We start from the raw sequence: 13,276 nt of genomic DNA, 5'->3' as shown, positions 1-13,276 counted from the left end.
CAAGCAATGGGGAAAGGACTCCCTGTTTAATAAGTGGTGTTGGGAAAACTGGCTAGCCATATGCAGAAAGCAGAAACTGGACCCCTTCCTGACACCTTACACTAAAATTAACTCCAGATGGATTAAAGACTGAAACATAAGACCTAACACCATAAAAACCCTAGAAGAGAACCTAGGCAAAACCATTCAGGACATAGGTGTAGGCAAGGGTTTCATGACCAAAACACCAAAAGCATTAGCAACAAAAGCCAAAATAGACAAATGGGACCTCATCAAACTCCACAGCTTCTGCACGGCAAAAGAAACAGTCAATAGAGTGAATCGGCAACCAACAGAATGGGAAAAAATTTTTGCAGCCTACCCGTCTGACAAAGGGCTGATATCCAGAATTTACAAAGAACTAAAACAGATTTACAAGAAAAAAACAAACAAGCCCATTCAAAAGTGGGCGAAGGATATGAACAGACACTTTACAAAAGAAGACATACATGAGGCCAACAAACATATGAAAACATGCTCATCATCACTGGTCATTAGAGAAATGCAAATCAAAACTCCATTGAGATACCATCTCATACCAGTTAGAATGGCGATCATTAAAAAATCTGGAGACAACAGATGCTTGAGAGGATGTGGAGAAATAGGAACACTTTTACACTGTTGGTGGGAGTGTAAATTAGTTCAACCATTGTGGAAGACAGTGTGGCGATTCCTCAAGGACCTAGAAATAGAAATTCCATTTGACCCAGCAATCCCATTACTGGGTATATATCCAAAGGATTATAAATCATTCTACTACAAGGACACACGCACACGAATGTTCACTGCAGCACAGTTTACAATAGCAAAGAGCTGGAAGCAATCCAAATGCCCATCGATGATAGACTGGACAAGGAAAATGTGGCACATATACACCATGGAATATTATGCAGCCATCAAAAACGATGAGCTCGTGTCCTTTGTAGGGACATGGATGAACCTGGAAACCATCATTCTCAGCAAACTGACACAAGAACAGAAAATCAAACATCGCATGTTCTCACTCATAGGTGGGTGTTGAACAATGAGAACACATGGACACAGGGAGGGGAGCACTACACATTGGGGTCTGTTTGGGGGAAATAGGGAGGAGACAGTGGGGGATGGGGATTTGGGGAGAGATGTCATGGAGAGAAATGCCAGATATAGGTGAAGGGTAGAAAGGCAGCAAATCATACTGCCACTTGTGTAGCTATGCAACAATCTTGCATGTTCTTCACATGTACCCCAAAACCTAAAATACAGTAAAAAAAAATAAATATAAAAAAAAAAGTAGGTAGTCATCAATACCAGCTACGACCACATGACCAATCGAAGAAACAAGGACTGTAATTGTCATGAGAATTTCCTCCTTCTTTTGTTAAACACATATTTGTGCATGTATACAATCATACTAAGACAATATCTTCATATTATTTTCTTTTATCATATGACATAAGATTTATTGACTTAATATCAACATTTAAGTATTGTTAAATTTATGTAATAGTATTGTGGTTGATAATTGGTGCATTTCCAGTTGTACATTATAAATAGTTGCATTATGTTAGGCAAAAAAAATAAAAATAAAAAATTAAAAAATTTAAAAATTAAAAAAAATTTAAATTGAAGGGGAGGAAGGCAGCAAATCACACTGCCACGTATGCACCTATGCAACAATCTTACATGTTCTTCACATGTACCCCAAAACCTAAAACGCAGTAAAAAAAAAAAGAAAAAGTTAGCTGATGTATAAAGGACACCTCTCCTTACCTAAAATGAAAAAGACAGTAAGCCTGAGCAATTGTGAGGATCAAATAATGTTACAATTGTAAGAGACTCTAGAAATAAGTTAATTTGCTGCTCTTATTTTACCAGAAACTGAGGCACAGACATTAAGTGATTTGTTAGTAATTATTATGTTTATATAGAGATAAAAGGCCTTGTTGGAATTTTTTCCTTCTCTTTATGTATGCTAATTTTGCTCCTTAAGAGTTGGGTGATCCTGGTCAACTGGCAAGATAGCCGATTAGGAGCAGCTCTGGATTGCAGCTCCCAGTGAGAGCACGGAGGGTGAGTGGACGCTGCATTTACAGATGGATTTTTATTGCCCACAGACCAGGAGATTCCTGGGTGGAGGAGCCCCACGGTTCGCCAGCATGGCTGTTCTGGCTGGCGCAGCGGGTCTCCACACAAAATACACGGGTCTGGGCGCCATTTTAGATGGCGATTGGAGCGCCTGGGAGACAGAGTCGCCCATTCAACTGATAAAAAGAGGACTGAAACAGGGAGCCAGGCCAGGAGATTCCTGGGTGAAAAAGCACCACACACATCCAGGGTGACTGTTTCAGCTGGTGCAGTGGCTCGCCACTCGGCAGATCACACAGATCTGGGCGCCTTTTCAACAGCCGACTGGAACACCTGGGAGACAGAGTCACCCATTCAACTGAAAATAAGGGACTGAAGCAGGGAGCCAGGCCAGGAGATTCCCAGGTGAAAAAGCGCCACAAGCCCCCAGTGCGGCTGTTTCAGCCGGTGCAGCGGGTGTCTGCACAAAATCTCACACAAATCCGGGCGCCTTTTCAACTGGCAACTGGAACGCCTGGGAGACAGAGTTGCCCATTGAACTGAAAAAAAAAAAGGGGGGGGTCTGAGGCAGGGAGCCAGGTGATCAGGCTCGGCTGGTCCCACCCCACAAAAAAACAGCAATCTGAAACACTCTGGATTGAGAGTTTCACAGCAAGTACAGCAGAACCCAGGAAGGTCTAGCTCTGTAGGGGACGGGCATCCGCCATTACCAAGGCAGTCCACCACTACTGATGTATTCTGCCATTGCCGAGAAAGCCCGTCATTACAGAGAGAGTCCGCCATTAGAGAGGTGGACCGCCATTGCCGAGCCAGTTCTAACTATACCCCTATAAACAGGAATGCAGGGAAGTTCACACAGCAGCTGGGCAGAGCCCACAGCAGCTCAGCAAAGACTCTGCAGGCAGACTGTGACTAGGTTGCCTCCTCGCTGGGTAGGGCAGCCCAGAAAAAAGGCAGCAGCACAACAGAAACTATAAATAAAGCCCAACATTCCCGGGACAGAGCACCTGGGGAAAAAAAGGTGTTTATGAGTTCTGCTGCAGCAGACTCAAATGTACCTGCCTAGCAACTCTGAATGGAACAACGGAGCTCACAGTTCAGCACTTGAGCTCCTAAAAAGGACAGACTGTCGCCTCGAGCAGCTCCCAGACCTTCATATATCCAAAGAGTCACTTCATAAAGGAGAGCTCAGACTGACATCTAGTGGATATCCTTCTGGGACAAAGATAGCAGAAGAAGAAACTGGCAGCAACCCTTACTGTTCTGCAGCTGCCGCAGGTGATCCCCATGCAAGCAGGGCCTGGAGTGGACCTCTAGCAGTTCTACAGCAGAGGGACCTGACTGTTAGAAGGAAAACTAAGAAACAGAAAGAAATAACTTCATCATCAACAAACTGGATGTCCACTCAGAGACCCAATCTGAAAATCAACAACTACAAAGACACAGGTAAATAAATCCAAAAAGATGGGAAGAAACCAGCACAAAAAGGAGGAAAACAACCAAAACCAGAATGTCTTTCCTCCTCCAAGGGATCACAACTCCTCACCAGCAAGGGAATAAGGCTGGATGGACAATGTGTCTGATGAATTGACAGAAACAGGCTTCAGAAGGTGGGTAATAAGAAACTTCTCTGAGCTAAAAGAACATGTTCTAACCCAATGAAAAGAACCTAAGAACCTTGAAAAAAGGTTTGACAAAATGTTAACAAAAATAAACAGCTTAGAGAGGAATATAAATGAATTGATGGAGCTGAAAAACACAACACCAGAACTTCGTGAAGCATACACAAGTTTCAATAGCCGAATCAGCCAAGCAGAAGAAAGGATATCAGAGGTCGAAGATCAACTCAATGAAATAAAACGAGAAGGCAAGATTAGAGAAAAAAGGGTAAAAAGAAATGAACAAAGTCTCCAAGAAATATGGGACTATGTGAAAAGACCTAATCTACATTTGATAGGTGTACCTGAGTGACGGAGAGAATGAATCCAAGCTGGAAAACACTCTTCAGGATATTATCCAGGAGAACTTCCCCAACCTAGCAAGGCAGGCCAATATTCAAGTCCAGGAAATACAGAGAACATCACAAAGATATTCCTCAAGAGCAACCCCGGAGAGAGATCCAAGATGGCCGATTACCAGCAGCTCAGGATTGTAGCTCTCAGTGAAAGCGCAGAGAACGAGAGGACGCCACACTTTCAGACGAATTTTTGTCGCCCACGGACCAGGAGATTCCCAGCGGAGGAGCCCCACGGGTGGCCAGCGAGATTCTTGTGGCCGGCGCAGCAGTTTTGCCAGTGCCTCAGCACAGCGGTTCTTGGTGCAGAGTAAACGGGACTGGGTCCCCTTCTGGTCGATGTTTGGAGCTCCGGGAAGGCAGAGTCGCCCATTCGGCTGATTGAAAAAGGGACTCAAGGGGGAAGCCAGACCAGAGATTCCCAGGCAGAAAAGCACCATGAATCTTAATGCCGCTGTTTTAGCCGGCACAGTGGGTTGCTCAGATTCCGGCGCTGGGAATCAACAAGTCTGACGTCCACTAAGAGACCTAATTTGAAAGTCGGTAATTACAAAGACAACAGGTGGATAAATTCACAATGACAGGAAGAAGGCAGCATAAAAAGGCTGAGAATACCCAAAATCAGAATGCCTCTCCCTCTACAGGGGATCACAGTTCCTCATCAACAGGGGAACAAGGCCTGACGGAGAACGAGTGCGTTCCATTAACAGAATTAGGCTTCAGAAGGTAGATAATAAGAGACTTCTGTGAGTTAAAAGAACATGTTCTAGACAGACATAAAGAAACTAAAAATCTTGAAAAAAGGTTTGATGAAATCCTAATGAGAATAGAGAGAAATATAAGTGAATTAATGGAACTGAAGAATACAATACGAGAACTCCACAAAGTATGCACAGGTTTTAACAGTCGAATTGATCAAGCAGAAGAAAGGATATCAGAGGTCGAAGACCAACTTAATGAAATGAAATAAGAAGACAAGATTAGAGAAGAAAGAGTAAAAAGGAATGAGCAAAGTCTCCAAGAAATATGGGACTACGTGAAAAGACCTAATTTACGTTTGATAGGTGTACCTGAATGTCATGAAGAGAATGAATCCAAGCTGGAAAATATTCTTTAGGATATTACTCAGGAAAACTTTCCTAACTTAGTAAGGCAGGACAATACTCAACTCCAGGTAATACAGAGAACACCACAAAGATATACCTCAAGTAGAGCAACCCCAAGACACACAATCGTTAGATTCACCAGGGTTGAAACAAAGGAGAAAATTCTAAGGGCAGCTAGAGAGAAAGGTCAGGTTACCCATAAAGGGAAGCCTATCAGACTCACAGCAGATCTCTCAGCAGAAACCCTACAAACTAGAAGAGAGTGGGGGTCAATATTCAATATCCTCAAAGAAAAGAATTTTCAACCCAGAATCTCATATCCAGCCAAACTGAGCTTCATAAATGAAGGAAAAATAAAATTTTTTGTGAACAAGCAAGCACTTAGAGATTTCATGACCACCAGGCTGCTTTACAAGAGCTTCTGAAAGCAGCTTCTGAAAGAAGCTCTTGTAAAGCAGAAAGGAACAGCCAGTATCAGTCATCCCAAAAACTTACCAAAAGGTAAACAGTATCTCCATAATGAAGAATCTATATCAACTAATGGGCAAAATAGCCAGATAGCATTAAATGACAATATTAAACTCACAAATATGAATATTAATCCTAAATTTAAATGGATTAAATGCCCCAATCAAAGACAAAGACAGGCAAATTGAATAAAAAGTCAAAACCCATTGGTATGCTGTATCCAGATCCATCTCATAAGCAAGGACACACAAAGACTCAAAAAAGGATTGGAGGAAGACTCACCAGTCAAATGCAGAGCAAAAAAAAAAAACAAAAACAAAAAAACAGGAGTTGTAACTTTCATCTCTGACAAAATAGACTTTAATAGTAACAAAGACTAAAAGAAACAAAGAAGGACATTACATAATGGTAAAAGGATCAATGCAACAACAGGAGTCAATGATCATAAATATATATGCACCCAATAAAGGAGCACCCAGATACATAAGACAAGTTCTTAATGACTTATAAAGAGACCTGGACTCCCACACAGTAATAGCGGGAGACTCTGACACCATATTGTTAATATTTGACGGATGAATGAGATAGAAAATTAACAGGGACATCTATGATTAGAACTCAGACCTGGAACAAGTAAACTCAGTGAATATTTATATAATTCTTCACCCCAGGTCCACAGAACATATATTTTTCACAGTATCACATTACACCTATTTTGAAAGTGATCACATAATTGGAAGTAAATAACTCTTCAGCATTTGCATAGCATTTCACAGACTTAAATGATATATTGGTTGGCTGTCTGTTTGTTATTTTCTTCCCTTATTCATTCCTGTCTCCACTGTTAAGCACAATTATCGGCATAAAAGAGGTTTTTTTTTTTTTTTTTTAATTGCATTTTAGGTTTTGGGGTACATGTGAAAAACATGCAAGGTTGTTGCATAGGTGCATACGTGGCAGTATGATTTGCTGCCTCCCTCCCCTTCACCTATATCTGGCATTTCTCCCCATGCTATCCCTCCCCAACTCCCCACCCCCCCGCTATCCTCCCCTACCCCCAACAGACCCCCGTGTATAGTGCTCCCCTCCCTGTGTCCATGTGTTCTCCTTGTTCAACACCCGCCTATGAGTGAGAACATGTGGTGTTTGATTTTGTGTTCTTGTGTAAAAGAGGTTTTTAATACCTATTTTTAGATTGCATTCTAGCCTGGGAAATAGAGCAAGACTCCTGTTCTCTCTACCCCTTTCTCTTTCTCTTTCTTTCATTCATTAAAAAAAAAAAAGAAGAGCAACCCCAAGGCACATAATCGTCAGATTCACCACGGTTGAAATGAAGGAGAAAATGCTAAGGGCAACCAGAGAGAAAGGTCAGGTTACCCACAAAGGGAAGCCCTTCAGACTCATAGCGGATCTCTCAGCAGAAACCCTACAAGCCAGAAGAGAATGGGGGCCAATATTCAACATGCTTAAAGAAAAGAACTTTCAACCCAGAATTTCATGTCCAGCCAAACTAAGCTTCATAAGTGAAGGAGAAATAAAATCCTTTATGAACAAGCAATTACTCAGAGATTTCATCACCACTAGGCCTGCTTTACAAGAGCTCCTGAAAGAAGCACTAAACGCAGAAAGGAACAACCAGTAGCAGCCACTCCAAACACATACCAAATGGTAAAGAGCATCGACACAATGAAGAAACTGCATCAACTAATGGGCAAAACAGCCAGCTAGCATCAAAACTGCAGGATCAGATTCACACATAACAATATTAGCCCTAAATGTAAATGGGCTAAATGCCCCAATCAAAAGACACAGACAGGCAAATTGGATAAAAAGTCAAAACCCATAGGTGTGCTGTATCCAGGAAACCCATCTCACATGCAAGGATACACAAAGGCTCAAAATAAAGGGATGGAGGAAAATTTACCACACAAATGGAGAGCAAAAAACAGCAGGAGTTGCAATCCTAGTCTCTGATAAAATAGACTTTAAAGCAACAAAGATCAAATGAGACAAGGGCATTACATAATGGTAAAAGGATCAATGCAACAAGAAGAGCTAACAATCCTAAATATATACGCACCCAATACAGGAGCACCCAGATACATAAAGCAAGTTCTTAATGAATTACAAAGAGAGACTTTGACTCCCACACAGTAATAGTGGGAGACTTTAACACTCTACTGCCAATATTAGACAGATCAACGAGACAGAAAATTAACAAGGATATCCAAGACTTGAACTCAGACCTGGACCCGGCAAACCTAATAGAAATTTACAGAACTCTCCACTCCAAATCCACAGAATATACATTCTTCTCAGCACCACATCACACCTACTCTAAAACTGACCACATAATCGGAAGTAAATCACTCCTCAGCAAATGCAAAAGAACGGAAATCGTAACAAACAGTCTCTCAGACCACAGTGCAATCAAGTTAGAACTCAGAATTCAGAAATTAACTCAGAACCACACAGCTTCATGGAAACTAAACAACTGGCTCTTGAATGTTGACTGGATAAACAATGAAATGAAGGCAGAAATAAAGATGTTCTTTGAAACCAACGAGAACGAAGACACAACATACCAGAATCTCTGGGACACATTTAAAGCAGTGTCTAGAGGAAAATATATAGCAATAAATGGCCTCCAAGTTCATTCATGCTATTGCAAATTGCAGGATTTCCTTCCTTTTTTTCCGTTCTTTTCTAAGGCTGAATAATATTCCATTGTATCTATATACCACATTTTCCTTATCCATTCATCTGTTGATGAACATTTAGGTTGCTTCCGTGTTTTAGCTATTGTGAATAATGAATATAATCAACATGAGAGTTCAGATATCTCTTTAACAACCCGATTTCAATTTCGTTGGACGTTTACCCAGAAGTGAGATTGCTGGACCATACGGCAGTTTTATTTTTAATTTTCTGAAGAATTTCCTAACTGTTTTCAATAGTGGCTGTACCAATTTACTTTCCAACCAATAATGTACCAAGATTCCCTTTTCTCCATGTGCTTAGTATCTTCTGTTTTCCTGATACTAGTAATTCTAACTGGTGTGAGATGATATGTCATGGTGACTTTGACTTGCATATCCCTGATGATTAGTGATGTTGATCACCTTTTCATATACTTGTTGGGTATTTGCTGATTCTTAACTGCTCTATGGTAGAAAAGAATATTAAAGAAGAGACAGTTTAATTTTATTTAGAATTATTTAAATTGTGTATGCCCTCTACTGGAGAGCTGAACTTTTTATTTTGCATAAAATATGTGTTTCAGAATATACTATCTTTTTGTGGTAATATATGGAGAATTGATCAAGCACTCTCTCATTTATAATTTTCTAAACAAAATTCATTAAATATCAATTTATTCTCCTTGAAAAATTCTGAAATATAGCCTTAATCAGATGACTAACTTTCACAGTAGTAGTAAAATTCCCTTAGTCCACTTTGGTTTGTTAAGCCAATAATCTAAATATGTTTACCTTTGGCAGCATGGGAGTATCCCTCTTCTTTTTCTTTTCTGAATTCGGGTCATCTAATAAGTCTGGCTCAAAAGTATAAAGTTCAGTAAGCTCATTCATAGTAAAATGACGCTCAACCTGCTGCTGATCAACAACTCGAAAAGACAGTGACTGCTTAGTTACTTGCCGATCATAAATCTTATCTTCCATGGTCCCCTTAGTTAAAAGAAGTAAGAATATACAAAAAAATTAAACTTTGTAAAAATAAAAGTTAATCAAGGATAAATATTGGTTAATATAAAATGGTAAAACTTCATGGTAATATATTGCTATAAAGAAAAACTCATCAGCAATTTTGCTTAATCCATGAAAGATTTCATCTGTGTAGCATAGTATATCATAACAAATAAAATTACATTATTGATAATCATTCTATATTATCCGACCAAAATGCATTCATGTGTTGCTTTACTTATTTCTGTACTAGGTAGTAGGAGGATAGCAGGCAGATACCAGAGTAAACAGAAATAAAGGGGCATGCACAGAAAACATTTAGGTAAATATTGAAGTTAGAATGCAAGAGAACAGTCTGATTCCTTTTCAATGTAATATAATAAGCTAACAAAAAACACCATAAACTGCTTTTATATCAAGTCTTATTTTCTATAATTTCAAGACAGAAAATTAATATAAATTCCATATCCGTTACATATAAACATTAGATTAAATGTATACATAAATTATATTAAATGTATATTAAATATAAAATTACACTATAAATGAGAATGTAAAGAAGTTCTAAACTTAAATAACAGGTAAGAAAAAAGTAAAGGGCCGGGCATGGTGGCTCACGCGTGTAATCCCTGCACTTTGGGAGGCCGAGGAGGGCAGATCACCTGAGGTCAGGAGCTCGAGACCAGCCTGACCAGCATGGAGAAACCCCGTCTCTACTAAAAATACAAAATTAGCAGGGCATGGTGGTGCAGGTGATTCCAGCTACTTGGGAGGCTGAGGCAGGAGAATCACTTGAACCTGGGAGGCGGAGGTTGCGGTGAGCCGAGATTGTGCCACTGCACTCCATCATCCCGGGCAACAAGAGCTAAACTCCGTCTCAGAAAAAAAAAAAAAAGAAAGAAAGAAAAGAAAAAAGTAAAAATAAAGAAATAATACTAAAGAGTTTATATAAAGTTGTCAATAATAGGTAGTTATTAAAGAAGATCAAATAAGCAAGGATCTACAAAAAAAAAACAACCCAGTCTCTGGTTGAGAAGCCAAGATTTTGGAGGCAGGTTGAGAGGGGTTGCATCTGCTAAATCTGTTTACTCACACAAAACAATCTCAACCTCAGAAAGATGAAATTACAGAAATGGATATACTACAAAACAGAAAATCAAGAAAGGGCAAAATTGACTTTTACTGCTTTATGTACAGAAATGGTATTTCCAACTTTGTTTCACTCTTTGTAATACATATATGTTCTATACCTCTAAAATATTATCATTTACATGAATTTTCATTATGAAAAAGAGAATTATAAACCTACCTGAGCTAAGAACCTATATACATAAACAGGTTTAGTTTGTCCAAAGCGATAAACTCTGAATATACTCTGGATGTCATAAGATGGATTCCAAGAAGCATCGAATATAATTACTCGATTAGCAGCTACCAGATTAATTCCTAGAGATCCTGCTTTAGTGGAAATGATGAATAACCGCCCTCTGAAAATGAAAATATAGAATAAATGCTTCAGTAATGAGTGCTTTACAATATGACTTTTTGATACTTAGGCATTTTTTTTTTAACTATGAGGAGTTCAGAGAATTCATTTCTTACTTACTGAAGAAAGTAAGACATTATCTACGGATTCAGGATGATAATACAAATAAATGCCCAGGAGGAATTCTACTGTTGCAAAACAGTCTGATTGAAGAATAAAAATGAAATGAGGGCCGGGCGCAATGGCTCAAGCCTGTAATCCCAGAACTTTGGGAGGCCGAGGCAGGTGGATCACGAGGTCAAGAGATCGAGACCATCCTGGTCAACATGGTGAAACCCCGTCTCTACTAAAGATACAAAAAATTAGCTGGGCATGGTGGCGCATGCCTGTAATCCCAGCTACTCAGAAGGCTGAGGCAGGAGAATTGCCTGAACCCAGGAGGCGGAGGTTGCGGTGAGCCGAGATCGCGCCACTGCACTCCAGCCTGGGTAACAAGAGCGAAACTCTGTCTCAAAAAAAAAAAAAAAGAAAAATGAAATGAAAATCATATATTTACAATGTAGTAAAGGTTTTATTTATAGAGTTCTGAATAAATTTAGAGAATTTATATATAACTTGGAAGTCTACATTGTATTGGGTACCGCTAGGGCCACTAAGTACATGATAATGAAGAACAATGCAAAAGTAGGCGAATATGTAGGGGTGACTCAATATTTATAATTTAGCATAATGAAAATAAGGAGACAAGTTAGATAGATGCCAGGTACTGAGGTAAATAAAACAGGAGCAATAAAACAGACACAGGGCTCCAGGAAGGATGTTTCTAAAGAAAAGAAAAGAAACTGATAAGATTACCTGATGTGTTGAAACACAAGGATTAATAATATTTCTTTTTTTTTTTTGAGACAGAGACTTGCTCTGTCACTCAGGCTGGAGTGCAGTGGCGCGATCTCAGCTCACTGTAACCTCCACCTCCCAAGTTCAAGTGATTCTCCTGCCTCAGCCTCCTGAGCAGGTGGGATTACAAGCGTGCATCACCATGCCAGGTTAATGTTTGTATTTTTAGTAGAGATAGTGTTTCACCATGTTGGCCAGGCTGGTTTCGAACTCCTGACCTCAGGTGATCCACCTACCTCAGCCTCCCAAAGTGCTGGGATTACAGGTGTGTGCTACCACGCCTGGCCAGAATTTATATATTTCTAGAGGAGAGTTTGGGAATGAATTGGTGATAGGTATATAGAAAACTAAGCAAATGGTAAAAACAAATCAATACTTCAGCAAAACATAATAAACAAGTACACAAAAAAGGAAAAACAATCACAGTAGTTAAGTAGCTTACAAATATTTACATAGCCACAATAAAGAAAACACTCCAAATTAATTTAGGCAAGTATGAAAAATTATATTGGGAAAACGAATAGGGAAAAGTGTGCATGTGCTTGTGGTAAATTACTACCTTACACTTTAGAAAGGATGCATGTATGTAAGTAAGTACGAATTGCCAAGAGTTGAAATTGGTTACCTCCAGAAAGTAGAAATCACAGGTAGAAAGAGGTTTGGTCACTGGACTGGTTTTTATTTGAAGCCTTGTAAAACTATCTGTTTTTTAAAAATATGTAAATATATTACTTTGACATTAATGAAAATTTAATTTGAAAAAAATTGGATAAATACTTTTTGAAAATAAAAACAACTCTAAGGAAAAAAATTACTCAGTTCCAATCCCCAGAAACAACCTCCATTCAAATCATGATGTATTTCGTATAGGTTTCTTTTTTCAAGTATATACATTTAAAATTTTGTAGACAGGATAACATCTGTGTATACAGTATTTATTGTGAATATTTCTCCAAATTTCTTGGTAAACACCACGCTTGGTAGCTGCAGAGTATTTCATTGGATGACTGTACAATAATTTATTTAATAATTTGCTTATTGCTGTTAAGTTACAGAGTGACAAAATCCCTGGAATATAGTAAGCTCTCAATAATCAACACGAAAATGTCTGTCTTTTCTTTCATGAAAGAAAAATAATGACTAAAATGCCATACTAATTACATTTATAGCATTCATTATACACTAGAATGCAAAGAAATTCTAAATTTAAATGATTGGAAAGAGTTTACAATTTAGTTTACAAACCATATTATATACTAAAAAATAATGGTATAAAATAAACAGACATACTGAATTCATGTATTATGTCAATTTGGAGCTACTACACATCTATGAATACAGACTATAGAAATTATCATAAAAACTGTCCAATTTTGAAGAAAATATATTCAGTGTTATTTTATAATAGCATAAGTTCAAAAATTTAAAAATATGTATAACATAGAGAACTAAGTTTCACTCTGGCTATATTACCATTAAAAATCCAAAATATTAC

General features: G+C 38.7%; 1 protein-coding gene across 11 annotated transcripts in view; it reads right to left on the bottom strand.

Annotated features, from left to right (window-relative positions):
* ATRX (ATRX chromatin remodeler) overlaps positions 1-13,276 on the bottom strand; it is a 282,824-nt gene that overhangs the window by 40,965 nt on the left and 228,583 nt on the right. For all 11 annotated transcript variants that reach the window (XM_064362920.1, XM_064362928.1, XM_064362917.1 and 8 more), the window contains 2 exons: positions 10,708-10,885; positions 9,186-9,380 (listed from right to left, as the gene is read on the bottom strand). In XM_064362920.1, coding sequence (XP_064218990.1) covers positions 9,186-9,380; positions 10,708-10,885 — 373 coding nt within the window. The remainder of the gene's footprint in view (positions 1-9,185; positions 9,381-10,707; positions 10,886-13,276) is intronic.

The sequence above is a fragment of the Aotus nancymaae genome, unplaced genomic scaffold (assembly GCF_030222135.1).
Source record: "Aotus nancymaae isolate 86718 unplaced genomic scaffold, 86718_ANA_hifiasm-v0.15.2.pri h1tg000004l, whole genome shotgun sequence".
Classification (NCBI taxonomy): Eukaryota; Metazoa; Chordata; class Mammalia; order Primates; family Aotidae; genus Aotus; species Aotus nancymaae.
This window is presented reverse-complemented; position numbering and strand designations above follow the sequence as displayed.